Source organism: Phyllobates terribilis, unplaced genomic scaffold, assembly GCF_046119375.1.
Source record: "Phyllobates terribilis strain yellow unplaced genomic scaffold, ASM4611937v1 Scaffold_2__4_contigs__length_985480577, whole genome shotgun sequence".
NCBI lineage: Eukaryota > Metazoa > Chordata > Amphibia > Anura > Dendrobatidae > Phyllobates > Phyllobates terribilis.
Genome location: NW_027362762.1, coordinates 149178626 through 149199970, shown reverse-complemented (window position 1 = coordinate 149199970; position 21345 = coordinate 149178626). Strand labels below are relative to the sequence as shown.

Sequence of the window (21345 nt, the reverse complement as noted above, 5' to 3'; positions counted from 1 at the left end):
CGCACGCCGGTGACTGACGGATTCGTCAGGTTTCCATCTTGGTGGTTGTCGTTTCACTGGAAGAAAATTAACGCACTTGTTTTCTGACATTCTTGTTGAAATCTGCGATGTCGGGTCTAATACAGATGTGGACGGGGTGTAAATCTGCCCCCAAAGTGTGTCCCATGGTGCTGCAGGTGCATAGAGGGCAAGCTCATACTTGCCTACATTTGGTGCCGGTTGTCCGCGAGGTGATCTAGTGTGGCGCCAACCTTTCAGGTCCATCCCCATTTGCTGCTTTCCTTAGGCGGTGTTCCCACAATGAGTTTTTGACGCTGGGTATTTTCGCTGCATAAAAAACCCAGTGCCTTACAGTTCCAGCAAAGTGGATGGGATTTATATAAATATCTCGCTCCCTCTGCATTTATTTTTTACTCTTTGTATACTTACCTGCGGTGCGTGTTTCGGATACGCTGAGTTTAATGAGCAGGTTTTTCCCATAGATTTTACATTAGATGGGGAAAAATCCGCATGTAAAAAACGTTTTTAGTGTGTTGCTGCGGTGGAAATGCATAAAAATCCACATGTAACTTTATCAGTAAGGTTTTGTCAAAGCCAAATATCAGGACGTATCAAAAACAAAACAGCTTTAAAACGTGACTTACAAAAAAAGGTTGAAAAATGCAGCGTCAAAACCATGATAAAATCGCAAGTACTTAGGTGCAGGAATGGTACAGAAAATCTGCAACACAAATGTAGTGTTAAAGGGTGATTTTCATTATCATTATTGGTTTATATTGCAAAATGCTGGTAAAAAAACTCGCACATTTGTAAGTTATTTGTTAATAAAAATCTTCTCCGTTCTCAGACTGGAGGGATATTTATTTTTTTTGTGTTTTAGTCGTTGCTTAGGTTCTGGGCACCGCTGCAGCCTAGCAAGAAATGCAGCGGTGACATGCTCTCTATAATAGAGCTTGTAAGTGCTGCTCTAAAGCTGGCCAGGATCCTGACAGCTCAAGCGCCTCTGTGCTCCTCCAATCCTGCAGAAGTAAAGTGGTCTCAGCAGCATTGGAAAACGCACAGCTCGGGCCATTGGTGCGACGATGCTTCTGGTCCGAACTGGGAGTCAAGCGAGAGGTGCCTGACTGCTGAATGAGTTAAGAAAACCCCTTTAATGTGCATTTGGTTGTACGGACAAGAAACTATCTGGAATCTCTGCTTTCCTGGAGGCTTACATGTGCACCTTGGAAATTTTCCTCCGTTTTCTGGAGGCTCCTGGATGTTTCCAGAGATTTGACCATAGTTTGGGTACATGAATCCGATGAGGTTTCCTTTACTGGACAGCTTTATCAATGGTAGCTGGCATGGACTCCCTGACACAGGGCTCTCCCCAAGCAACATTCCCCTGCTAACTCCAGTTTCAGGTGACTGCAATGAATGCACTTAACACCCATGACACTATCTCTTTAGGATCATCATAAATGACTGTTAAAAGGTTTATCTCAAAATATTTTTTACATTGGATGTGCTACAGAAGAGTGATAATATCTTATCACCTATAAGTACCTTGTTTCAGGTCATATAGTGCCCCCCTTATCTATGAAGGGACTTTGTAATCTGTAAGTAATGCTTCTAAAGGCCAAGATTTTGTAAGATCATTACATATAAAATGCTGTGATGACAACTCTCATGTTTAAAATTAAAAGATTTGTCCCAGAAAGAACCTATACACCTATCTATAGAATAGAAAATAAATGTATGATCGCTGAGACCCCACTGATCACGAGAATGGGGGACCCCCAAACTCTTATGTGAGTGGATCTGCAGTGAGCATGTGCAACACTGCTTCCTTCACTATAGCAATGGTGGTCGCATGGTCTCGATATGGCTACATGGTAGACTTCGGATCCCCCCCCATTCTTCAGATCAGTGGGGGTCCTAGTGATCATACATTTATCCCCCGTCTTGTGGATAGGTGATAAATGTTCCTTATGTCACGACCCTCTGGGCACCCATATGAGTTTGCCAACAGACTATAGGGGGCCTTGATTGTGCCTAGGGGCAAACACATAAGTTAATATATATATATTGTATTTGCATCTGATTTTTGGTACATTTTACTATAAAATATTGCTTTATTCCCTGTGCAACTATTTAAGGGCGGTTTGGTGCAGTAAGATAAAGTAAATGTCGTACTTCTAATTTTTACCCACTCAGTGTTTTGGCTGAAAAAGAAGCATCAGACACCGTGTGAACTCGGCCTTGAAGTGCTTTTCTTATTTGTACTGTTCAATAGAACATGTCATAAAGTAATTAATCGGAGGGACTGCGTGACCCGCTCTCCATGGACGGCTGGGCTGAAGCTGTTCTCTGGATCAACATCATAAAATACTATAGTGGGAAAACCTGTTTAGTCTTTTTGTGTCTGTGCTTAGTACTTTGAGCACTTTTTATACTGCACTCATCTTCATGGACTGCGTATCTCATTAACGCCTTGGAAATACCTTTACTTTGGTGCAGGTATGAAGATGGCCTGTTCCTTAGTAGGTAAGAACATGCCACATTCAGGGAGGAAATGCATAAAAATACTGTAAAAGCCATAATAAAATCAAAGTCATAAAAGGATCCATCAGCAGCAGCTGCCCTGTTTGTTGGCAGTTTCCAGCTAGAATAACAGGACCTTTGTAAGCAACAGAATAGGTAGTGATGCCAGATTATAGACATGTTAGATGTGCTGACCATATTGTGGTGTCTACTATCCCCAACTGTCCAGTGTCCTCACCCCAAGGCTGGGTTGACAATCCATATGGACCTACAGAAAACATGGCGGCAATGTTGTTATAGCTTATTACATTATAAAGTATTATTTAAAGGGGTTATTTAGTGCCTTTCACTTCTCCATTAGGAGCAGATAGGTGCTACTGACATGGCATCTGTAAGCCGAGTCTTGTTAGAATAGGAACTGTGCATGATGGATGGCAAGCAGCCCATGGACGCCACATCGGTAGCTCCTCTGATGTTACAGGAACTGGAGAACCCCTTTGAGAAAGACTAACTTTGAAGAGCCACTGTGTTTTTTATGGAACCACTTCAAGAATTCAAGCGTCACAAGCCACTTGTTAGGCCTCGTTCAGAAGTCCATGTTTCACGTAACTGTTCTGTGGTTTTCACGTATAGAACACGTGTATATAGAGTCTATGGGGCTGTTTACATATCTTTGTTTTTTTGTGGACGTGTGTCTATGTAAAAATCATGGAGACGTTTGATTTTTTTACCGTTATCCCAGATGAAAAGGATTAATACCAGTCTATGGGTCCGTGAAAAATTACAGAATGAACACAGATGGCATCAGTGTCCATGATTAACATTGCAAAATATAGGAGACGCTTTTTAATTTATTTATACTTGAAAAACGCTGACCAAACGCCCCGAGGACACACTGACCAAGCCCCGAGGACACACTGACCAAACACTGATGACAATTGTACCATTTGGTTTTTGCATATGTCAAAAACACTGACGTCTGAATGAGGCCTTTGGCATTCAGCTAGCAGATTGGCATCTGGAATATATGGAGTTTAACACTGAATTCTGAGAGAGGAAAGGATGATTCATGAGTTGGCATTTGTCAGGTAAAATATGGAAAACAAGCTAAGCTTTGTCCTCAAATGAAATACTGATTCATGTCCTTTGGTATTCATGTGGAATTTAATTGGAATTAAAAATATTAAAGTCAATTCATTATAAAGCTGACGGTGAGTGCCCAGCGAGAACAGCTGTCAGAGGTCAGGGCACCGGCGCAGTAAAACAAAGCAGCAGATTTAATTTCTCCCTGTGAGATCTGGAAGACATACAAGTGGCAAATACCCATTGGCATTGCGCTGAGATGCTTCACTCTGAATACATGGCAGCTCTATTAACTTATTTCTATAAAGGGACTGATGAGCTATGAATTATAGGGCCGGGCTAAGCTTACAGAATATCTCCGCGTACAGAACCAGTGCTTCTGAGAAAACCAGATCCAGTGAAGCAGCACGGAGGGCAAAGGGGTCATTTACAACCACTTTTATACTGACATACAGTACAGACCAAAAGTTTGGACACATCTTCTCATTTAACCCCTTAAGCCCCGCGGGTGGTTTGCACGTTAATGACTAGGCCAATTTTTACAATTCTGACCACTGTCACTTTATGAGGTAATTACTCTGGAACGCTTCAACGGATCCCCCTGATTCTGAGATTGTTTTTTCGTGACATATTGTACTTCATGATTGTGGAAAAATTTCTTCGATATCACTTGCGTTTATTTGTGAAAAAAACGGAAATTTGGCGAAAATTTTGAAAATTTAGCGATTTTCAAAATTTGAATTTTTAAGCCCTGAAATCAGAGCGATATGTCACACAAAAGAGTTAATAAATAACATTTCCCACATGTCTACTTTACATCAGCACAATTTTGGAACCAAAATTTTTTTTTGTTAGGGAGCTAAGGGTTAAAAGTTGACCAGCGATTTCTCATTTTTCCAACAAAATTTATAAAACCATTTTTTTAGGGACCACATCACATTTGAAGTCACTTTGAGAGGTCTTTATGACAGAAAATACCCAAAAGTGACACCATTCTAAAAACTGCACCCCTCAAGGTGCTCAAAACCACATTCAAGAACTTTATTAACCCTTCAGGTGCTTCACAGGAATTTTTTGAATGTGGAAGAAAAAAATGAACATTTAACTTTTTTCACAAAAAAGTTACTTTAGACCCAATTTTTTTTATTTTCACAGGGGTAACAAGAAAAAATGGACCCCAAAATTTGTTGTGCAATTTCCCCTGGGCACGCAGATACCCAATATTTGGGGAAGAAACACTGTTTGGGCGCACGGCAGGGCTCGGAAGGGAAGGAGCCCCATTTGACTTTTTGATTGTAAAATTTGCTTGAATAATTAGCGGACACCATGTTCTGTTTGGAGAGCCCCTGTGTGCCCAAACTTTGGAGCTCCCCCACAAGTGACCCCATTTTGGAAACTAGACCCCCCAAGGCACCTTTCTAGATGCATAGTGAGCACTTGGAACCCCCAGGTGCTTCACAAATTGATTCGTAAAAATGAAAAAGTGAAAAAAAAAACACGTTTTCATTTTTATGAATCAATTTGTGAAGCACCTGGGGTTCCAAGTGCTCACTATGCATCTAGATAGGTGCCTTGGGGGGTCTAGTTTCCAAAATGGGGTCACTTGTGGGGGAGCTCCAATGTTTGGGCACACAGGGACTCTCCAAATGCAACATGATATCCGCTAACAATTTGAGCCGACAATTTGTTAGCGGATATCATGTTGCATTTGGAGAGTCCCTGTGTGCCCAAACATTGGAGCTCCCCCACAAGTGACCCCATTTTGGAAACTAGACCCCCCAAGGCACCTTTCTAGATGCATAGTGAGCACTTGGAACCCCAGGTGCTTCACAAATTGATTCATAAAAATGAAAAAGTGTTTTTTTTTTTCACTTTTTCATTTTTACGAATCAATTTGTGAAGCACCTGGGGGTTCCAAGTGCTTACTATGCATCTAGATAGGTGCCTTGGGGGGTCTAGTTTCCAAAATGGGGTCACTTGTGGGGGAGCTCCAAAGTTTGGGCACAAAGGGACTCTCTAAATGCAACATGGTATCCGCTAACAAATTGAATGGAAAATCGGCTCAAATTGTTAGCGGACACCACATTGCGTTTGGAGAGCCCCTCTGTGCCCAAACTTTGGAGCTCCCCCACAAGTGACCCCATTTTGGAAACTAGACCCCCCAAGGCACCTTTCTAGATGCATAGTGAGCACTTGGAACCCCCAGGTGCTTCACAAATTGATTCGTAATAATGAAAAAGTGAAAAAAAAAACACTTTTTCATTTTTATGAATCAATTTGTGAAGCACCTGGGGTTCCAAGTGCTCACTATGCATCTAGATAGGTGCCTTGGGGGGTCTAGTTTCCAAAATGGGGTCACTTGTGGGGGAGCTCCAATGTTTGGGCACACAGGGGCTCTCCAAACGCAACATGGCGTCCGCTAACAATTTGAGCCGATTTTCCATTCAATTTGTTAGCGGACACCATGTCGCGTTTGGAGAGCCCGTGATGTGCCTAAACAGTGGAGCTCCCCCACAAGTGTCCCCATTTTGGAAACTATACCCCTCAAGGATTTTATTAAGGTGTATAGTGAACATTTTGAACCCAGAGGTACGACACAGAATTTGTTTACATTAGGTCATCACATTGAATAAGTTGTCATTATTCTTGAGCGCAAGTGCTCGCTACTTGAGTTTGCATCGGGTACTCAGGTATGCACCATGTACAGCGTGTGCTTGAGTGACATGCTCGAGTCCCTGCTCCGCATGTTTCACGGTTATTAGGCACCCAAAAAAAAACATGCGGGGATCGCTCGTGCATGGCAGGCAATCCCCGTAAAGTTTTTTGGCCGCGAAGCATATGGGGCAGAGACTCGAGCATGTCACTCAAATACCCACGATACTCAATGCATACCAGAGCACCCGATGCAAACTCAAGTAGCGAGCACTTGCTCTCAACACTAGTCACCATATCGTCATCTTTTTTTCTTACTTTTGAAAAAAATCCCAACCCCAGCCCTAGCCCCAGCACAACCCTAGCCCCAGCACAACCCTAGCCCCAGCACAACCCTAGCCCCAGCACAACCCTAGCCCCAGCACAACCCTAGCCCCAGCACAACCCTAGCCCCAGCACAACCCTAGCCCCAGCACAACCCTAGCCCCAGCACAACCCTAGCCCTAGCACAACCCTAGCCCCAGCACAACCCTAGCCCCAAACCCAGCCCTAACCCTAGCCCAATCCTAACCCAAGAGTTTATTTTTGACGCCGTTCCTTGTGCGGTATAAGTGATTAGACGACTTTATTCTTAGGGTCGGTGTGATTACAGCAATGCCAGAATCATATGGGGTTTTTATGACTGACAGCTGTCACACACTAAAAGACGCATTTTTTGTAAAATCTAGTTTTTGCATCGCCATATTTTGAGAGCTATAATTTTTCCAGATTTTGGCAGACAGTCATGTGACGGCTCGTTTTTTTGCGGGATGACTTGACGTTGTTATTGGTGCCATTTTCAGGCACGTGACATTTTTTGATCGCTTTCTATTCCGATTTTTGGGAGGCAGAATAAACAAAAACCAACAATTCAGGAATTGTTTTTTTTTTTTTTTTTTATTCTGTTCCGCGTGTGGTAAAATTGATGAGGTAGCTTTATTCTTCGGGTCAGTACGTTTACAGCGGTACCACATTTGTATCATTTTTCTATGTTTTGGCGCTTATACACAATAAAAGCTATTTTATAGAAAAAAATATTTTTTAGCATCGCTTTATTCTGAGAGCTGAAACTTTTTTATTTTTCGGCTGATGGAGCTGTATGGCGGCTTGTTTTTTGTGGGACGAGATGACGTTTTCAGCGGTATCATTTTTATTTATATGCGTCTTTTTGATCGCGTGTTATTCCACTTTTTGTTTGGCGGTATGGTGATAAAGCATTGTTTTTTGCTGCGTTTTTTTTTTTTTTTTTTTTTTTTTTTACCGTGTTCACTGAAGGGGTTAACTAGTGGGACAGTTTTATAGGTCAGGCTGTTCCGGACGCGGCGATACCAAATATGTGTACTTTTATTGTTTTTTTTTTATTTTTTTTATAATAATATTTATTGATGGGTACATTATATTTTTATTTTTGGTGTATTATTTTTTTTATTTTTTTATAATATTTTTGCACATTTTTTTTTTTTTTTTTTTTCCACTTTCAGACAGTTTGTACACCTTATTACTTTGTCCTACTCTGGGACTTTCACTTTTTTTTTTCTGATCGCCTGCATGGCATAGGAATGGAGCACCATCCCTATGCCATGCAGGCTGTCAGAAGTGCACAGTGTTAAGATTGCTTGGAGATGCACTGCGCATGTCCAAGCAATCTTCCTGCTCTCTGGTGACCCGGATGTTGTCATGACGACATCGGGTCGTCATGGCAACACCCGGGAAGCCGCTGCAGTCTGCGCTGGAAGCCGGAAGAGGAGGTGAGTATCGCCGATCACCTCCCCTTGCCCCCACAATGCCGCGATCGATTTTGATCGACTTCGATCGCAGCATAGCGAGGGTTAATGTGCTGGGAGCGGTGCAGGACCGCTCCCTGCACATAGTACCGGGTGTCAGCTGTGACAATCAGCTGACACCCGGCGGCGAACGCGCCCGCACAGCCTGTGTGCGCGCGCGATCGCCATGACGTGCTAATACGGGTCTGGCTCTTAAGTCCCAGGGCACAGACGCGTATTAGTACGTCAAATGTTATTAAGGGGTTAAAGATTTTTCTGTATTTTCATGACTTTGAAAATTGTACATTCACACTGAAGGCATAAAAACTATGAATTAACACATGTGGAATTATATACTTAACAAAAAGGTGTGAAACAACTGAAAATATGTCTTATATTCTAGGTTCTTCAAAGTAGCCACCTTTTGCTTTGATGACTGCTTTGCACACTCTTGGCATTCTCTTGATGAGCTTCAAGAGGTAGTCACCGGAAATGGTCTTCCAACAATCTTGAAGGAGTTCCCAGAGATGCTTAGCACTTGTTGGCCCTTTTGCCTTCACTCTGCGGTCCAGCTCACCCCAAACCATCTCGATTGGGTTCAGGTCTGGTGACTGTGGAGGCCAGGTCATCTGGCGTAGCACCTCATCACTCTCATTCTTGGTCAAATAGCCCTTACATAGCCTGGAGGTGTGTTTGGGGTCATTGTCCTGTCGAAAAATAAATGATGGTACAACTAAACGCAAACCGGATGGAATAGCATGCCGCTGCAAGATGCTGTGGTAGCCATGCTGGTTCAGTATGCCTTCAATTTTGAATAAATCCCCAACAGTGTCACCAGAAAAGCACCCCCCACACCATCACACCTCCTCCTCCTCCATGCTTCACGGTGGGAACCAGTCATGTAGAGTCCATCCGTTCACCTTTTCTGCGTCGCACAAAGACACGGTGGTTGGAACCAAAGATCTCGAATTTGGACTCATCAGACCAAAGCACAGATTTCCACTGGTCTAATGTCCATTCCTTGTGTTCTTTAGCCCAAACAAGTCTCTTCTGCTTGTTGCCTGTCCTTAGCAGTGGTTTCCTAGCTGCTATTTTACCATGAAGGCCTGCTGCACAAAGTCTCCTCTTAACAGTTGTTGTAGAGATGTGTCTGCTGCTAGAACTCTGTGTGGCATTGACCTGGTCTCTAATCTGAGCTGCAGTTAACCTGCGATTTCTGAGGCTGGTGACTCGGATAAACTTATCCTCAGAAGCAGAGGTGACTCTTGGTCTTCCTTTCCTGGGGCGGTCCTCATGTGAGCCAGTTTTTATGTAGCGCTTGATGGTTTTTGCAACTGCACTTGGGGACACTTTCAAAGTTTTCCCAATTTTTCGGACTGACTGACCTTCATTTCTTAAAGTAGTGATGGCCACTCGTTTTTCTTTACTTAGCTGCTTTTTTCTTGCCATAATACAAATTCTAACAGTCTATTCAGTAGGACTATCAGCTGTGTATCCAACTGACTTCTGCACAATACAACTGATGGTCCCAACCCCATTTATAAGGCAAGAAATCCCACTTATTAAACCTGACAGGGCACACCTGTGAAGTGAAAACCATTTCCTGTGACTACCTCTTGAAGCTCATCAAGAGAATGCCAAGAGTGTGTAAAGCAGTCATCAAAGCAAAAGGTGGCTACTTTGAAGAACCTAGAATATAAGACATATTTTCAGTTGTTTCACACTTTTTTGTTAAGTATATAATTCCACATGTGTTAATTCATAGTTTTGATGCCTTCAGTGTGAATGTACAATTTTCAAAGTCATGAAAATACAGAAAAATCTTTTAATGAGAAGGTGTGTCCAAACTTTTGGTCTGTACTGTATGTACACATTGTGGCTTGTGAAAGTATTCACCCCCCTCCCTTGTCATTTTTTGTGTTTTGCTAAGTCACAACCTGGAATTTCATTTTTTTTTTTTTTAAGGGTTTTCATCAGTTCATGTAAAGCACATGTCTACAACTGTGAACATTTGGTTTTATATTAATTATGAAGCAAACAACAAATTGGGCAAAATAACTGGGAACTTCAATGTGCATAACTATTCGCCACCCTAAAGTCAGTACTTTGTAGAGCCTCCTTTTGCGGCAATTGCAGGTGCAAGTCGCTTTGCATAAGTCTCTATGAGCTTTCCACATCTTGTCCCTGACTTGTTTGGAGATCTCCTTGGCCTCCATGGTGGTGTTTGGTTAGTGGTGCCTCTTGCTTAATGGTGTTGCAGCCTCTGTGGCCTTTCAGAAAAGGCATGTATGTACAGTCAGACCATGTGACACAGACTATGTGCATACGGAGCATTTTCGCTGCATTTTTCTTTGCGGAAATGGGCCAAAAACGCTAGGTAATCCTTTGTGCCAGCCAATGCAATGACAATCCTGAAGTGTTGTGCACATGATCAGGAATTTTCCTGTCAGGATTGTCATTGCATTTAAATCTGCAACATGTCAATTCTTTGTGCATTGATGCAGCGTTTTTCACCCATTAACTTCAATTGAGTCAGTCAAATCAGCAGCAAAAATGCAAGTATAAAAATATTTGCGGATTTTCTGCACATGTTTGCTGCGTATTTGACTGACTCAATTGAAGTCAATGAGTCAAAGACAGCAAAAACGCACAAAGAATTGCCCATGGGAGACTACTCCTCCCATCATCCTACAGCCTCTCCCGCTGATAATAGCAGGAGCAGGCGCGGCTGAGGGGAGAAGTGGTCTCCTCAGCTGGTGCCTGTGCGCAGTGTAAAAAAAAAAGTTAAAATAAGTCTATATTAAAATAAAAACACCTTATATTCACCTGTCCGTCCTACCTTGAGTGTCCCACGGTGATCTGATCACCCGGCAGCACTGAGAATTTTTCCACGCTACACTGATGCAGTGAGTGAGGTCACCTGAGCTCTCAGCTGATCTTCAGCTGATGAACTCAATGTACCTCAGTCTCCGCAGCTCAGCGCTATACACTGACAGGAGTGATTACACTTCTGTCAGTGTATACAGTGCTGTCCTCTACAACAGTCACACCACTGACTGCTGTAGAAGTGACCCAGATCATCCTGGGACACTGGATTATGTCATGACAGCGGACAGGTGAGGGATATGGTTGTTTTTTATTTTTGGTTTCTTACAGGAGACAAGGGCATCGGGGACTAGGGGTTAGGTGGGTATACAGTGTTTTTTTATTTTTAAATAAAATGATTGAAACGTTGTGGAATTTGAAATTAAAGACTTTATTCTGGCTGTGTCTTTATTTCAAAAACTTTACTACGGGGTTAGTAATGGGGGAGTCTTGTAGACGCCTCTCCATTACTAACCTGGGCTTCATGTCAGCTGCCAATACAAGGCTGACATAAACCCCAACCTTATTGCCCCACTTGCCATTGCTCCAGGGCAAGTGGGAAGAGCGGAGGCTAGGCGCCAGATTTGGGGCATCTTATGGATGCTCTAGTTCTGGGGCCTCTGAGAGCTGATATTATTAGCATCGGAGGGGGCCAGGATCCATGGCCCCTTCCCTGGCTATTAATATCAGCCCTCAGCTGTCTGTTTAGCCTTTGCTGGTTAGATTTTATAGGGGGACCCTACATCAATTTTTTTCTGGGGTCCCCCTGTAATCTAGCAAGTAAAGGCCAAGCAAACAGCTGTGGGGTGTTATTAATAGCCAGGGAATATTTTGGGCTAATGGCCCCTTCACCGGCTAGTAATATCAGCCCCCAGTTGTTGGCTTTCCCTCTGCTGGTTATGAAAATGATGCAGGAGCCCACGCCATTTTATTAAATTCTAGGCTATGTGCCCACAATCCGGACATAACAGCGCTTTGGACGCCACATATTTTTGCTGCTTTCTTTTTAATACAGGTAAATCCGCATGTGTTCATTGAACATGTGGATTTACTGCATTCAATACATTCTACCGCAGCAATACATTCAATAACACAGCAAGTGAATTTGACATGCTGCGGTCCTGAAAGACGCGCCGCATGTCAGTGTCCGTGGGTGATCCGCAGCCTCAGATGCACTCATAGTGGACATGGGATTTCTAGAAATCCCATCCACTATGCTATAACATCTGTCCTCTGCAGGTTTGACGCTGCATAAACATGCCATGTCATACCCGCAGCATTTCCTGATCATGGGCCCATACCCAAAGTCACTTGCAGCATGTAAATTTTAGATTTTGACCCATTGAAATGTCATTACATCCAGTGGATCCGCATGTACTGACAAAATAAGTGCAGCATTAGAACACAGCGTTTTTGGACGCAGCAAAAATACGCTGCTTGCAAAGTGCTGCTGGTTGCTGATCGTGGGGACGTAGTGGCTAACCAAATAGCTGTGAGCTGTTATTAATAGCCAGGGAACATGTTGGTCTAATGGCGTCTTCCTAGGCTAAAAATGGCAGCTCTCAGCTAACCCAGAAATTACATGAATTGGAATTAGGGCTAATGGGATTAGGTGTCGCTGATACCAAGCCCTTTGTTTAGTGATGAAGAGGTGTCAACCAGACCCCCTCATTACTAAACAAGCCTGTAAGTAAAGAGTTAAATAAACACACACACTGAGAGTAAAACACTTTATTTGAAATACAACAGACACATTCTTTAATCATTTAAATTAACCAGTTTACTCACCCCAGGTCCAGAAATTTTTAGGGGCTTCATAGCAAAAGGAATGAATAATTATGCACATGCCAATTTTTAGTTATTTGATCCCATAAACTTAATTTCTGCCTATATGTTTCTCACTTCACTTCACCAACTTAGACTATTTATTGCTGATGCATCACACACAAATCGGATTGCAAAAAATATTTAAACACAGGTTGTAATGTAACAAAATACGGTAGATAAAAATCCAAGAAGGTGAATACTTTCTCAAGCCACTGTATATTTACATGAGTGAGGTCTAACATAAGTTGCATATAATAACATAATGTTCCATAATTTGACTTGTAAGAAATGTTTAGTCTCTTGAAGGCTAGGTTATTCCTTAAGCGCACATTGGACTAAAGTCAGCTGATCCTGCTGATAGCCAACAGTCTAATATATAAGGGAAACTCCCAACTCTCTCCTGATAGATGATGCCGAGGGAAAGAAGGATCTGGCCATTAGGAGTACCAACGGCCGAACCTTGTATTTTCTGAGAGTTGAGCTGCAGCGCCTCTCATTAAGAGCACAGCAGCACTCGGCAGAGCCAAACTCCTGTGTATGGGGGAGTCAGGGGACATATCTGTCAGCCAAATGTTTGTTCAGTGCACAGCTATCTAATGTGTATGGGGGGGCTCTAGTGGTGGCCCCATTCCTGACCTTTGTCTGAGACTTTACCTGTTTTGGTCGGATTCTGTGAAATCATCCAAATCAGAATGCTTACTACATCGCCATTAAAATGTCTCAGTTGCTGTTTAATCTAATGCATGAACATAATGTTTTTAAAGTCTACAAGTAATAATAGTTTAATGATGTACACAGTAGCATGATAAGTAACAGTTTTATCTATTGTCATCCATAGACGCAAGAAAGTGAACATCATGGAGGAATCTCCCCTGTCTCAGGGGTCATGTGTCAGCTTCTTGAATGTGGCTCAAACTTACATGTCCAGTACCAAAGCGGAGTGTCACTATACCCTGCCCACCGGGGTGAAGGGTTCTACCAGCGACTGGATCGGCATCTTTAAAGTGAGAAAGTTCCATGTGTTTTTTAAATTGCTTTGCACTTTCAATATTGTCGTCCTACGGTAATTTTACAACAAATTGCTCCTTGAGTTGTCCTCTCTACTGAGCTTTTTCTTAACTGAGCAACATATGCACATATAGCCACCGCTTTACTGCACGGCAGCCACCTGTTTACTGCACGGCAGCCACCTGTTTACTGCACGGCAGCCACCTGTTTACTGCACGGCAGCCACCTGTTTACTGCACGGCAGCCACCTGTTTACTGCACGGCAGCCACCTGTTTACTGCACGGCAGCCACCTGTTTACTGCACGGCAGCCACCTGTTTACTGCACGGCAGCCACCTCTTTACTGCACGGCAGCCACCTCTTTACTGCACGGCAGCCACCTCTTTACTGCACTGTAGCCACCTCTTTACTGCACTGTAGCCACCTCTTTACCACACTGTAGTCACCTCTTTACCGCACGGTAGCCACCTCTTTACCGCACGGTAGCCACCTCTTTACCGCACTGTAGCCACCTCTTTACCGCACGGTAGCCACCTCTTTACCGCACTGTAGCCACCTCTTTACCGCACGGTAGCCACCTCTTTACCGCACGGTAGCCACCTCTTTACCACACTGTAGCCACCTCTTTACTACACGGTAGTCATTGGATTTTAAGAGGATATTTATCAAGTCAGATTTGTGGTTCAATAAATGGGTATTCCCATCACATACATTTATATAGCAACAGGATATGCCATACATTTATAGTGGATGTGGATCCCACCAATAGGCAAGACACCAATATAGAAGGGGGCTCCGACGTGCGCAGATATCATTAGAGAGGTGGTGATAATTCCCATATAAATGAATGGAGAGTGCTGTACATGACAGCTTTGTACATCAGGGCACCGTTCTGCCGATAGATGCAGGTCCCATTGCTGGAATCCACATCTACTTTACATTTATGGTATATCCATATGCCACAATTGTGCAAGATAGGCAAGACAAATCCTTGAGTCCATATTATCATCCAGCTTTCCCTGAAGTCTTTGTATAGAAACCTCTGTTTATAAGGCATTTTTTCCAAGGGCCTAAAGGAATCTCTTAAATGTTTTCTGGAGAAACACTTGGTAAGTCATGTTCTGCCTCCATCACAGGTGGGAGCGTCTTCTATAAAGGACTATGAGACGTTTGTCTGGGCCGCCTCCTCTGAAGCACTTGCAGATGGATCAGAATCTTACTGTAGTGTTCAATTTCAAGGTGAGAAAAGTTTCATGTGGAAGTAATGATCTGGGCTCTGTGCACATTACATCTGAGCCTTTGGTCTGCACAGATCACTTGGGGTTCATCTAGAGGTGGAAGTTGTGCTCCTGTCTGCTATTGTACGATGCCCATTCCATCCTCTAGAGAGCTGCTTTTTGCAGAGGCTTTGCCCTCTGACAGAGGTGCCAGGTAACGTCACGAGCAGCTCTGTAGATTACAAGAAAATAAAGCAGAATCACTTTAGTAACGGGCGTAATTGAAACAATTTCATGTCCTGTTTTACAAAACTTTATTCTCCCGCAGCCTGTTACTTACCACGGCCTGGGGAGCAGCAGTATCATTTTCGCTATGTGGATCACCTGGGAGTGGTGAAAGGAATCAGTGAATCTTTTGTGTTCAATGTACCACGTCCCATGGAAGACCTGGTCACGCTGGAAGACGAGGAAGCGTCTATGGACATGATCTTGGTCATCCCTAAAGCGACTTTCTTACAGGTACTTTAATGTCTTATGACTTTAAAAGGAACCTGCTACCAAGTATTACAGCAAACCAACAATGTGTATATTCAGAAAAGACCTTATGAAACAGATAGCTACTACTCACTATTACTGTTGCTTACTGGGTAAAGGGGAGTTAGAAAAACTGTCATGTCTTGTCCAAATTGAGCCCCTGGTGTCAAGTGGGCGATATAAGATAATTCAGCTGCCCAGGTAAGCCAGTCCATGGTATGTTATAACTTCTGGTGGTGGCGGCTAATCTCACCGAGAATAAAAGGATCGACAGTCCAAAATCAGGAGGCCCGCATACACATAAGACGGTCAGCCGAGCCTGCCGGTACCTTCAGGTTCTGCCGTCATTAGTCTGATGTGTACGGAGGTCTTTAGATTTTGTCCTTTACATATGAGACTAAGTTAGGCCAAACCCACCGATATCAATGGTCTAATATGTATTGGGGCCTCCCGATTCTCCCCTGACAGTTGATGTCAAAGGAGAAAAGGATCCAGCATGTTGCGTTTCCAATAGTCCTTTTATTCTCCTGGAGATAAGCCACCGACAGAGGAGGCTCTCTCACAGAGAACACTGGAGCACTCAGCACAGCCGAGCGTTCCTCTGGATTATGTATTGAGGCATCGGGAGAGATATGTGTTGGCTGAACATAAATTCAGAAGGAACATCTGTAACAAATCTGCCCTATGTGAACATATCCTATATATTTACCACTTAATTTTTTTTCAAACAGCAACAGCTAGATGTGTCCCAGCAGGAGAGGAATGATCTCATGAGAGTGCGACTTGCACTGGAGGAAGACGTGAGCTCTCTTAAGAAACAAATTAAAGATCTTGAGGTTGCCCTGGAGGCCTCAAACAGCAAGCATGCCTCAGTCACTCACAAATACCAGGTATGCATTTTAATCACCCAGTAGTATAAAGAGTAGCATATATTTCCTACTGAAAGGTCTTTCCCTATAGGTGATAAATCACTAATTGCTGAGCGTTGACCACTGAAATAACCTCTGATCTTCAGAATGGGGTTCTGCAGAGCTCCTTCCTAGTAGAGGTTCAACATGCTGCTCACTTTTCCATTTATAGCCAATGGGGCTGCCTGAGAAAGTCCCATAGACAATGATTGAATCCGTGCTGGTAATATTCAACCTTTGTTTAACTTGAATGTGGCTCTGCAGCTCCCCAGTCTGGGGATCATTGGGGGCCCCAGTGATTTCTAAGCTATTGCCTGTCGTATGGTTAAGCGATAACTTACCAATTTGGTGAAAAAGTGTTCTTGTTTTATGTTTAATCACTTTTTATTAAGAGAAGTCTATCGTAGTAAAAATACAAGATATAGTACGAAAAAAAAAGGGTAGACATAAAGCCTCGCAGGGCTTCATAATAGACAAACACACACAAAGGATAATTCAATATCAAGAATCATGTAGAACACACAGAAGAAATGCCTCTATAACGCTCGGGTCCGTAGGGATAGAGAAGCCGGTGGTTAAACATCACAACCAGTTTTAGACCAATACAGTAATCAGATAAGACTGAAGTTGTTGAAGTTAAACACTTGCTTTGCTTTACAGTAAATGCTATAAACTTATGTTACTCAACTGTACAGTGGTGGCCAAAAGTATTGGCACCCCTGCAATTCTGTCAGATAATTCTCAGTTTCTTCCTGAAAATGATTGCAATCACAAATTCTTTGGTCTTATTATCTTCATTTAATTTGTCTTCAATGAAAAAACACAAAAAGAATTGTCCTAAAGCCAAATTGGATACAATTCCACACCAAACCTAAAAAAGGGGGTGGACAAAAGTATTGGCACTGTTTGAAAAATCATGTGATGCTTCTCTAATTCGTGTAATTAACAGCACCTGTAACTTACCTGTGGCACCTAACAGGTGTTGGCAATAACTAAATCACACTTGCAGCCAGTTAACATGGATTAAAGTTGACTCAACCTCTGTCCTGTGTCCTTGTGTGTACCACATTGAGCATGGAGAAAAGAAAGAAGACCAAAGAACTGTCTGAGGACTTGAGAAACCAAATTGTGAGGAAGCATGAGCAATCTCAAGGCTACAAGTCCATCTCCAAAGACCTGAATGTTCCTGTGTCTTCCGTGCGCAGTGTCATCAAGAAGTTTAAAGCCCATGGCACTGTGGGTAACCTCCCTAGATGTGGACGGAAAAGAAAAATTGACGAGAGATTTCAACGCAAGATTGTGCGGATGGTGGATAAAGAACCTCGACTAACATCCAAACAAGTTCAAGCTGCCCTGCAGTCCGAGGGTACAACAGTGTCAACCCGTACTATCCGTCGATGTCTGAATGAAAAGGGACTGTATGGTAGGATACCCAGGAAGACCCCACTTCTTACCCCGAGTCATAAAAAAGCCAGGCTGGAGTTTGCCAAAACTTACCTGAGAAAGCCTAAAACGTTTTGGAAGAATGTTCTCTGGTCAGATGAGATGAAAGTAGAGCTTTTTGGGAAAAAGCATCAACATAGAGTGTACAGGGAAAAAAAAGAGGCATTCAAAGAAAAGAACACTGTCCCTACAGTCAAACATGGCGGAGGTTCCCTGATGTTTTGGGGTTACTTTGCTGCCTCTGGCACTGGACTGGTTGACCCTGTGCATGACATTATGAAGTCTGAAGACTACCATCAAATTTTGCAGCATAATGTAGGGCCCAGTGTGAGAAAGCTGGGTCTCCCTCAGAGGTCATGGGTCTTCCAGCAGGACAATGACCCAAAACACACTTCTAAAAGCACTATAAAATGGTTTGAGAGAAAGCACTGGAGACTTCTAAGGTGGCCAGCAATGAGTCCAGACCTGAATCCCATAGAACACCTGTGGAGAGATCTCAAAATGGCAGTTTGGAGAAGGCACCCTTCAAATATCAGGGACCTGGAGCAGTTTGCCAAAGAAGAATGGTCTACAATTCCAGCAGAGCATTGTAAGAAACTCATTGATGGTTACCGGAAGCGGTTGTTCGCAGTTATTTTGGCTAAAGGTTGTGCAACCAAGTATTAGGCTGAGGGTGCCAATACTTTTGTCTGGCCCATTTTTGGAGTTTTGTGTGAAATGATCAACGATTTGATTTTTGCTTCATTCTCTTTTGTGTTTTTTCCTTGCAAGCAAATTAAATGAAGATAATAATACCAAAGAATTTGTGATTGCAATCATTTTCAGGAAGAAACTGAGTATTATCTGACAGAATTGCAGGGGTGCCAATACTTTTGGCCACCACTGTAAGTGTAGGACTGAATAATCTGGGGAAGGCTATTAGGAAATAAGAAGGGAGGAAATCTTCACGGGAGAAAGAGAAAATAAAAGATGGGGAATTGGAAAGTCAATTCTTATTATGGTATATGTTCCCTCATGTTGAAAATAGGGATTGGAAGTTGTGAGAACCTCTGAAAAGAATCCGTGGTTGCCATAGCCGGACATATTTTGTGTCGTCTCCTGAAGCTTTCACTATTAATTCCTCCATATAATGAATATATGAGAACTCTTGCTGCCAATCCGTCGTTGACGGAGCTCCTGTTGACGCCAGTGTCCAGTGATCACTGAGCGGGCCGCTGTAAGACAAAATCACGAAACACTTTGTTTTTGCTCTCCGATAGGACCCGAGAGTATAGACAGGAGAGCAAGTATTCCTGTTTTAATTGATGCTAGTTTCACCAGTGTAGAAAGGTATTATTTTGTGGAGGGTGAGAATGGGTGAACATTTCTAAGTGTACAGTATGACAGCAGCAATTTATTTGGATTGAGGTACAAAATAGCTGCTGGTGACAGCAAACTCTCCTGAGACTCAGTATGGAGTGTCGGAGAGTACTGGAGAACCCGGAGGAAACCCACACAAACTCGGGGAGAGTATACAAGCCCTATACAGTTGTTGTCTCTGGTCGGACTGAGCAGCCATGCTGTCTGATCCTTTATCAGTGGAGTGTCAAGAGACCCCCATTCACATTACTAGTTACAGCCAAAATGGATGTCATGTTTATGACCATCTCTACAAGGAGAACCATGTGTGTCTGTCTGACTTTTTGGTCTTCTTTCTTAAATTTAACAACAAGGGAAATGTAAAGATTTAAAACTGTTGTCCTAGGCATACCGTAGAACTTCAAAAAGTGAACTTTCTAAGCTTCCATTTCAATCACTTTACAGGATCTCTCCTTAAGAGAACAGATAGTAAGAGAAGAACGTGATGTCCTGAGCTGTAAGGAAACTGAGCATCGAGATCAAATTCTGAAACTCGAGGGGGATATCCACATCATGAGCCTAAGGCTGCTGGAGAAAGAGAAGGAGCTTGATATGTAAAAACCTTGACTTTTGCTTTTGTCATATTTGTGCTTTCTATGAAAATGGCCTTTGTTGCAGAACTCTTATTTTTACTAACTCATATAAATGGAGCTGTCAGTCAAACGTTCACTCAGCAGACAGCTGTCTCTCCCAAGATAGCTCCAAACACATAAAGTGGGAAGAGAGGATAAAGCCGCTGTCAGACTCCTCTGGCAGCGCCTTATCTCCCCTGAAAACAAAAGGATCAACCATTTTAATTCCAATTCCATGATCCTGATCTTAACAGACATCGTCTGTTGGGGGAGAGTTGGGAGGCCTCTATACACATCAGATCATCAGCCAGTCCTGCCAAATCCGCCAGATTCAGACAGCTTTCATCTAATGTGTATGGGGGCGTTTTGTCTTTTTTACTAGTTATATAGCTTTGCAGCAATGTGTGTCTTTAATGAGCAATACAGCAATAGGCCAGGATTTTAGGATGGTTGAAAAGTAACACATTTTATTAGATTGGATCCGTCATGAAATTTTTCTCCCATGTGTAAGTACAGCATAGTGTGGGGCCAGACTAACTCTACTATTAGCCAAAATTAGCACAAAATGATACTGTCCTGTTTGGCTAGGAGGAGCAATCAGAGAATACACCCAGCACATAGTTTGAGTGTGGTGAATTTATGGGGGGGAGAACTCTCGCTGCCTCTGCTTATCTACACCGCCTCTCAGAAAGGTGGATGACGGCTGTGTATCTGCATGGATGAGAACCTATGAATTACTGTGATGGAGATGCAGGAAGCAACTCCTCCCTCATGAATACAACAGATTCCTAAATTAGGCAGAAAATTAGGAAATAGATGCATAATGTTTATACAGTGCTCAACATTGAAATTGCAACACCAAGAAGGAAAAGTCGCGGAATTATGGCAATCAGAAGATGGATAGACATGTTAGTAACATCCAAATGATGAAAAAAAAATGTAAAACATTTTTCAAACATCTCGATTCAGTCAGTATCGAGTATGAAGTGTGAGCGTCACGTGCAGAAATCCCCGCAATTACAGCCTTGGCTGATACCAGTGAGGTTACTAATAGTTGTCTGAGGAAAGTTCTGCCACATTGAATTCACTTGGGCATGGAAATCATGAAGATCCGCTGCTGGCAGCTCTCTTTACAATTGCCAATCTTGAAATCCCAGTTGTACTCAATGGAAGACAAGTCCAGAGATGCTGCAGGCCATGATAGCACGTTTAGGCCACACAGGCTGCTCACAGTAGCACAAGCAACATGCGGCCTGGCGTTGTCATGTTGAAAACGATTCCTAGGACCTTTCACATTTCCTCATGAAGGCTTCTTCATGATGATAATGACGTGATTTTCAGACCAATCTCCGGCTATCGTTGTGTTCAAGACAAAAGCGGGACTCATCGCTGAAAGAAGGGACCTTCATACCAGTTTCCATTGCTGTCTTGCCTCTTGCCCTGCTCTATGATAGCCTTTGAGAGCGGTCGCGTGAAATCAATTGAAGACCTGTAGCTGGACATCTGGCTCATA

The 21345-nt window shown here is 43.0% G+C and overlaps 1 protein-coding gene across 1 annotated transcript in view; it reads left to right on the top strand.

Annotated features, from left to right (window-relative positions):
- Positions 1-21345, top strand: part of CALCOCO1 (calcium binding and coiled-coil domain 1) — a 48682-nt gene that overhangs the window by 628 nt on the left and 26709 nt on the right. The window contains exons 2-6 of the mRNA XM_073662975.1: positions 13591-13756; positions 14897-14999; positions 15306-15496; positions 16243-16401; positions 19666-19814. Coding sequence (XP_073519076.1) covers positions 13610-13756; positions 14897-14999; positions 15306-15496; positions 16243-16401; positions 19666-19814 — 749 coding nt within the window. The 5' untranslated portion in view covers positions 13591-13609. The remainder of the gene's footprint in view (positions 1-13590; positions 13757-14896; positions 15000-15305; positions 15497-16242; positions 16402-19665; positions 19815-21345) is intronic.